Source organism: Sorghum bicolor, chromosome 2, assembly GCF_000003195.3.
Source record: "Sorghum bicolor cultivar BTx623 chromosome 2, Sorghum_bicolor_NCBIv3, whole genome shotgun sequence".
Classification (NCBI taxonomy): domain Eukaryota; kingdom Viridiplantae; phylum Streptophyta; class Magnoliopsida; order Poales; family Poaceae; genus Sorghum; species Sorghum bicolor.
In genome coordinates, this window is record NC_012871.2 from 60347513 (window position 1) to 60355827 (window position 8315).

The 8315-nt window shown below is 45.7% G+C and overlaps 1 protein-coding gene across 1 annotated transcript; it reads right to left on the minus strand.

The window, feature by feature from the left end:
• LOC8060297 (pectinesterase) lies at positions 225-2806 on the minus strand. The gene is made up of 3 exons (XM_002462384.2): positions 1635-2806; positions 1356-1516; positions 225-1261 (listed from the first exon to the last, which is right to left on the minus strand). The coding sequence occupies exons 1-3, from the start codon at positions 2657-2659 to the stop codon at positions 561-563; spliced, it is 1887 nt and encodes a 628-aa protein (XP_002462429.1). The 5' UTR covers positions 2660-2806; the 3' UTR covers positions 225-560.

The window sequence follows — 8315 nt, forward strand, 5'->3', positions numbered from 1 at the left end:
TTGCGGTCAATGGAACGGAAAAAGACGGAGAGGCGCGCCTCTTTGTAATCTGCGCCATGCGTATGCATTGTTGCATTGGGCACCTTGGGCGGTGCAGTTGCAAAACAGGAACGGCAAGGTGGACCGTTGGATATGAAGGATACTCCTACATGGATAAAGACACGTTTCAATCAAACTACAAAAGGTTTTAGCAGTGTGGTGTGATACACAAAACTCACACCAAATTGCCAGTATACACTGCATGCACTTGTTCTTCAATTCCTCCGTAAAAAGAATCCCCAAATTAATCTGCTATACGTGTTATAAGAAAAAAGAAACTTCATGTACAGGTACAAAACTCACATAGCAGCCAGTATACATACCAACGCGAACTTAAACTGGACGACAGTGCATTTTCCACTCTTGTAGCACGTATGCAGTGATCGGTCCCCTTGCCTCCGACACCCAACAAACGAAGTGCATGGCCTGCTACCGCGCGCCAGCAGCCTCCTCCGCCCATCCCCCACCGTGAAAAAAGTGCCCTCCGATCGATCCCCCGGCCGCCGGCCGGCTGTCCGGCCTCATGTGAACAGGTCGTACTTCACCGGCGTGCCTGTGGGGTCGATCCATGGCTGGGCGTGCAGGAAGTTCTCGACCGTGAACTTGCTCGCGTCCGCCTTGCTGATCACCTTCTTGAACCCCGGCCAGTTGACGCGCCCCGCCGTGTTTGCGCCGGGCCCGGTGTTGCCGAACTCGCCGTACCACAGCGTCTTGAGCCCGAAGTCGCCGTTCCAGGGCAGGTACCCGGCCTTGTCGATGAAGTCCGGGATCTCCGACTCCATGAAGACGGTGCGCGAGCACTCGCGCCAGGGCCGGCCCAGGTAGTTGCGGATGGCCGGCTTGCCGGCGTCCCGGAGCGCCGCCTCCGCCTGGAACTCGCACTTCTGGAGCACGAACCCCGTGGCCTCGCGCGCGTCCGCGCGGCCCTGCGCCGTCACGATGTTCTGCTGGTTGTCCATCGGGCGGCGCAGGATGAGGATGCAGTTCTGGAACACCGCCGCCGCGTCGCCGAAGATGAAGTCCACCGTGCCGGAGATGATGCAGTTGCGGTAGAACTGCGCCTTGGAGTGCGCGTACAGCGTGTCCTGGAACCCTTCCATCTTGCAGTTGAGGAAGATGGACTTGTCAGACTGCACCAGCAGCGCCACCGCCTGGTGCTTCTCCGCGCCGGCCGTGTTCTGGAAACCCATCCCGATCGCCATGAACCCGTCGGCTTGCGCAGCTATATATATACGTACGTGCCAAACGGCCGGCGCGTCAGTTGATAGAATTTGTCAGCCGATATGATGATGCACGGCGGCGTCGATCGTCCTTACTGAAGGTTGCTGTCTTGAAAGTCGTGATCCCGTCGGCGAAGCTCTTCTTGCCGGTGACGATGGACTTCTTGGAGCCGTCACCTAAGAAGGTCACGTTCTTCATGGTCCTGGTGATGGTCACGTACTCCTCGTACACCCCCTCCTTCACTTGGATCACGTATCTATAGGAGTACGATTCACCGACAAGTTACAAATATGCATGCATGGCCACTCGTCAACCCTGACCACTGCACTGCACACGACACGACACGACGCCCTGCGCACTATATATATATATACCTTCCGTCGTAGGTCTTTGGCATGGCGGCGAGCGCCTCGTTGATGGTCTTGAACTTGCCGCTGCCGTCCTTCGCCACCACCACGTTCGCCTTGAGTGTGTTCTTGAAGCCGCCGCCCTTGAGCACCCTCCGCTCACCGTCGGGCACCCACTCCGGGATGCCGTCCTTGTCGAGTGCTGGCCCGGCTTGCGACGCCGACGCCGCGCCTTCCTCCTCCTCCTCGAGCAACCGTCGTTTCGAGCCGCCCTTGAGTACGGAGAGGAGCGATGACCCCTTCTCGATGAGCGCCATGGCGTTGCTGGTGAGCTCCTTCCCGTCGGTGAACGACTCCTTCACCTTGGCCTTGAACTCGTCGTCGGGGAACCCGTCGATGCACGTCTCCATGTTGGCGATGACGGCGCTGAGCCAGATGCGCAGCTGGTAGCTCTGCTTGGAGATGCCGTCCTTGTCGTCGACGCCCTTGAGCGTGCTGTTGAGGTCGTCCTTGGCGTCCGCGAACACCTCCTTGCAGTCGGCGACGGCGGCCTTCACGCGCGGGTCGTTGCTCAGGATCAGGTCCGCGCGGTCGAACGCCTGGCTGATGGCGTCGCCGATCACCTCCACGGCGCTGCGGACGATGTCCTTGGGCGACGACGAGCTGGCGTTCGCGGCCTTGCCAAGGCTCTTCTCGCACGCGGCCGTGTAGTCTGTCTGCGAGCACATCGCCTTGATGCTCTTGGACACGGCCTTCAGGTCCGTCTTCGAGTCCGACGCCGACTCCGACTCCGACTCCGATTCCGAGTCCGAGTCCGACTTGCCTTTGGCTGGCGACGACGAGCCCTTGGAAGAAGAAGACTTGTGGCCGCCGCCATCGCCGGACGACTTCTTCCCGTTGTACGCGACCGCGGCGCTGCCCATGACGATGAGTAGGATGATGATGGTGACGGTCCCGGCGGCGATCATGATGCGCCTGCGCTGCTTCCGCGCATTCTCGGCTTTGCGGCGCTCGGTGAGCGGACCGAAGTCGCCGAACGCCGACGACGACATGGCCGGAGCTTGTTTTTCTAGTCTTTTTTTAGGGCAAAATTTTTTTGTCCTTTATTGATTGACCGCCGCGTCCTCCTGGCCGTCACCCTCTGCCTTCCATCATCCAAGGCAGAGAGGATGGAGCAAGGGCGGGAGGCAATGGCGAGACAGGTTGTTTATTTGGGGAGTGTGGATTCCGGGGAAAGAAGGGCGGGGAGACGTTTGTGGAGGCTATGTTTGGGAGTTTGTTATTTCTTGGATTCATTTTAATTTGCCACGCCAACGAATGTAAGCTTGGTACACAGTCTATTTTTGTTGCACATGGAAGCAACAAGAGTCGGTAAGCACAACAGTACTAGGCTCCCTGTATGTTCTCTTCAAAATTTCTAAAAGAAAAAACAGATCCCTGTCGGGCTCTGCCACTCAACAAAAATTGGATCAGGGATCTTAGAGCCTGTTTGGTTTCTCTTACTAAATTTTAGTAAACTAAAATTATTTTAGCTACTCTTGAGTGACTAATTGAACTAAACTATTTTAGCTACTTTTAGTCAATGTGTTTGGAACTTTGGCTACTAAAGTGACTAAAGTTTAGGTAACTAAAATTTAGTTGGTGGAACAAACAGGACCTTAACCTGCAGCACCGTGGTTTCACAGCACAATATTTTATCGAGTATACGTGGCAATATGACGTGAAGTGCATAGTGTAAATTTGCGACCAGAGGTACGTCGGCTTGTTCGCTTGGCAAAGTCATGAAAGTATTACTTTCTGATTTGATATAAAAAAAAAATATTACTAAATAGCTGACAGATTCGACAAATAAGCTCAAACAAATAGACTGAAAACTCCTCTACTGATGATAAATATTCTACAAAAACTCAGTGCTTGGGGTCAACGACAATCAACTTTGACACTCATTTGAAAAGTTTGTGCATTGTCTAAATAATGCACATTCTTCAGATGGCGCCCCATCAATAATAGTGATAATACGACTATGGGTGGATAAGAGGTTTGGCCCAACAATGTTGTCTGCACCCGCTATTATAAAAGAGAGACGGGACCTATAAGGGAAGGGGACTTTCACTGTCGTGGCTCTGGACTATAGGGCACTCCAAAAGGCATGATGCGAAGTTAGGGATAGTTCTTGCTAATTTGGAATGGGCTTGCCCAGGGGACGTGACTTGCAAGGAACTTGCTAAATTTGTTCATTTTCTAACACATTACCCATATTACAGACACTATGTATTTTATCCATCCTTATTCCTATTTTTCTTTGCATCACAGTACATGTGTCTTTAATATACATGTATTTTGTTGAAACACTAGCTCAAGTTATGATGGTTCTCGTTGCTGTGAATGTCTGATGGCATCATGAATATAATTTAGGTATTTATCAAATTTATAGTTCCAACAATTTTTTCATCTGCATATTAAGATAACTTATCCCATGTGCTTATTGTACCTTTTATTTGAAGATTCCCACTTATATTTTTTTTAAAAAATATGGATTTGAATACCTATACTAAACGCTTAATAAAAATATGGATTTGAATACCTATATCATCATGTCAATTAAGACGGGTGGTAGAACTTGATGCGAGATCTATGATGGGCCAACAAATGACAACCTTAAGAATATAATATATTCATCCTTAACAAGCGCTATTTGCTCCAAGTGAGTTTGAAAAACCAAGGAGGCCACAACCGTCTTTGGTCTTCGCTTTATCTCCTCCAATGCTTAAGATGTTGAATTTCCTCTACTAAAAATAATATATGTGGTAACGCTTTTCTACAAAAAAAAATTAGAGTGCTTACTACTATACCAAGATGTATAAATTTATTTAAGTAAACAACTTTCACAAATCATTGTTACGGATATTAATATAATTTTAAACGAGTAATTGGTGTTATTGATATATTTTTTGCATGATTGTCGAAACATATAAATGTATATTTATTGCTCATTCAGCTATATGTATACTTGATATTTATGATTACACAACATATATTTGCTCCGGTTTAGGTTTTTTAAATTACTAATTATAGCATACACTAGTAATTTAGAAGTACATTTGAGGGTATATTATATTTGAATTTATTTTAGTTTAATATTTTAGTGATAGAGAAGCGGCTAATTCATATGCTATTTCAAGGAATTATTTAGATTACACACTATGTCTAGATATATAATTTTTTTGTTATGCACTTAAATATACAAGAGGCCAAAATATTATATAAGCACTTAGATATTATATATTTTTTTTGTTATGCACTTAAATATACACTATGTATATTATATAATTTACTATGTCTAGATACATAGTAAAAGCAATGTATTTAGAAAATTCAAAATTTTTTGTAATTAGGAACGGAGAGTACTTACAAAATTTGAACTAATTAGTTTGTTACGAATGTCATACATTTGAAAACGGTAGGGGTAGTAACATGGCCCACTGACTATTTTATTTGCACAACAGCACACAAGAGGAGTCAAGCTTGAGCTAGCTAAGGTACGGTAGAGAATAAGGTAATTTTAACCACTCTCAATATATATAGTCTGGAAAACATAATATTAACACGACGCATTACAAATCCCCGTACATGTATACATAATAATATGTAGAGTTGTTCACCATAAATAGATTATGATGATGATGACGGGACGTATGTAGTCCTATGTCATTTATCAACCATTCAAACCTTTAAGATATCATCAGGCTAATATAATTAATGGTGACCACCGATGATCATTACTATATATATATATTGTTACTTCTAGTACGTAAGAGGGAGAAAAGCACCAATTGTATCTCGATCAGGTTACTGGAGCTGCAGTCAATCACTCATGAGGGCAAGGACCGGTCTTGGGCTTGTTGGGATCATGCGTGCACTTGGAGCTCCCGGCGGCGTACTTCCCTTCGGCTACCGTCGGCGGGATGGACTCGGAGACAGAAACGTGGTGGCCTCCCTCGCCCTGCAGACGTGCCGCCGCGACGACTGTGCCCCGACCGGAAGAGGCCACCAAAGTGACGATCATCAGAAGCGTCAGAGCCATCGCGGCCGCCGCCGGCGCCGGCTTCCTCCTTGCAGCTTCCATCTCGTCTGAGTCGTACGTCTCTACGTTGGAGGGGTATGTGGTATGAACTTGATCACTAATGATCGGTGATGGTTGTGAATTGAGAAGCTAGGGTACGGGCGCCACTGAATTTATAGGAGAGAATGGGATGGATATAGCGTGGTAAATTGCGACGAACTTACTAGGAGCTCACCGAGGAAGGCGCAACGGAAGGCTTTCCTGAAAAATTTTGCAAAATTTTTCAGATTCCCCGTCACATCGAATCTTTAGACGTATGTATAAGGTATTAAATATAGACGAAAATAAAAAATATTTGCACAGTTTGGTCGAAATTGACGAGACGAATCTTTTGATCATAGTTAGTCTATAATTAGACAATATTTGTTAAATACTAACGAAAGTGCTACAGTGCCTGTTTTGCAAAAATTTTTGGAGTAAAGACTGGACTGGAAGAGCAGTTGAGCTGATAGAGTACACGAGAAATGAGCTAGCTTTCTTTCTTTCCGCAAAGAAGAAACCTGAGTAGCCAGTGGATGAGTGGAATCTTTGTCACGCGAAACAACAGCTCAGCTAGCTTAGCTAGGAAGTACTTCGTTGCAAGCAAAGCATCCTTCACGCGCTCACTATGGAGTGAAAATGTCTCGAAGTTCTCGTGCGCGCGCGCGTGCGGTGGATGGGAATCTCGGAATGCTGACGAACATGCATGTTCGAATGTCAAGAAGAATACATCTCGTACGTGCCCACCACAAAAAGGTCGCATTGTCTTTGGCTTCGTGCGCCGTTTCTTGGTTCCTTCAGCCTTCAGGGCATCTGGGACGGGTTCTGGGCAGTAATTGACAGTAAACTTCGCAGCGGAGTTGTTGGATTTGATATTCTACATACTAGTTGCTGAGATCCTCCGGGCGAACCATTACTTGGTATTTATCCCTATAGGGCCTTGTTTAGTTTATCCAAAAACTAACTTTTTTTTTCAAAATTTTCCGTCACATCGAATCTTACAACATATGCATAGAGCATTAAATATAGACGAAAACAAAAACTAATTGCACAATTTGCCTGTAAATCGCGAGATGAATCTTTTAAGCCTAGTTAGTCCATGATGAGATAATAATTGCGAAATAAAAACAAAAGTGCTACAATATCCAAAACCAAATTTTTTTCAGAACAGAACAAGGCCCTAGGTTGTATTTAGGCCATGTTTGGATCCCTCTAATTTTTACTAGGGCCTTGTTTGGATCAAAAAGTTTTTGAATTTTGACACTGTAGCACTTTCATTTTTATTTGACAAACATTGTCTAAACATGAGAGTAACTAGGCTTAAAAGATTCGTCTTGTGATTTACAGATAAATTGTGCAATTAGTTTTTTATTTTTATCTATATTTAATGCTCTATGCATGTGCCGCAAGATTCGATGCGACGAGAAATCTTGAAAAGATTTTGGTTTTTGGGGTGAACTAAACAAGACCTAGGTTTTAAGAATTTGGCTCTTAGAAACTGGGTGGCATCCAAACACTCCCAGTTTGTGCTGCTAGTTTTTATCGAATTCATGAAAACTAGGAAGTGTTGATACCAAGCTTGTGCTCAAGTGATAAGCACATATGCATGTAATTGTTAGGCTCTTTTGAATAAGGCAGCACAATGTTAGCATGAAATCCTAGACATTTGACATCACCTACATGAGCATGTCTTGCTTCTCAGGTCTATTATGAACCACTATTTTTCTCTCTCAATTTAAATCCAGCATCGCCATTTCACAAGACATGTACTGTGTCCTATAAAAAAACTCGACCCGTGGGGGGAGACAGCCCCCGAGCATCATGCTTAAGAAGATGAACTTCTCACGCTGGTCAAGAAAACCCTCGAACCTCCGCCCCATCCATAGCGGCACCGCAGCTCACGTGAGACTAGGCTAGCCTTTGACCTATGCTTTGGTGTGGGACAGACGAGGAGATTTTTTCAACGCGCACATAAACTGCACCACCTCTAGCCACCAAATTCGCCCAGGAGAGGATTTGAACCGTGGTCGGCAAGGTGCAAGGCTCAACGCCTGGTCTAGTGGGTATGCCTAATCTTGTTGAATTTCCTATTAATGTTAGGACACATTGTCATTGTCCACCTCTCATTGTTACTCCTATTTTCTTGGTTTTTTCTAGTCTCTTGGAAACACTGTGGAGCCTGACCAACATGTAAAGCAGGGAGCGAGGGGTAGGGGTGACATTTCGCATGCAGTGCTGGCCATGTGACGATACATGAAGGGGTATGGACAATATTGAGGTGTAAATCCATTGTTTAAGGACTAAAGTGGACAATTTAAAAGTTCAAGGACCAAACTGAGCCTTCGGCAATAGTTTTGGGACGAAAATTGCTATTTTACCAATTTTTTTTAGAATCTTAGAGAAATTTCCTGTTGTTTAAAATCCATGTTAAGTATTTTTCTAGTCTCTTGGAAACACTGTGGAGCCTGACCAACATGTAAAGCAGGGAGCGAGGGGTAGGGGTGACATTTCGCATGCAGTGCTGGCCATGTGACGATACATGAAGGGGTATGGACAATATTGAGGTGTAAATCCATTGTTTAAGGACTAAAGTGGACAATTTAAAA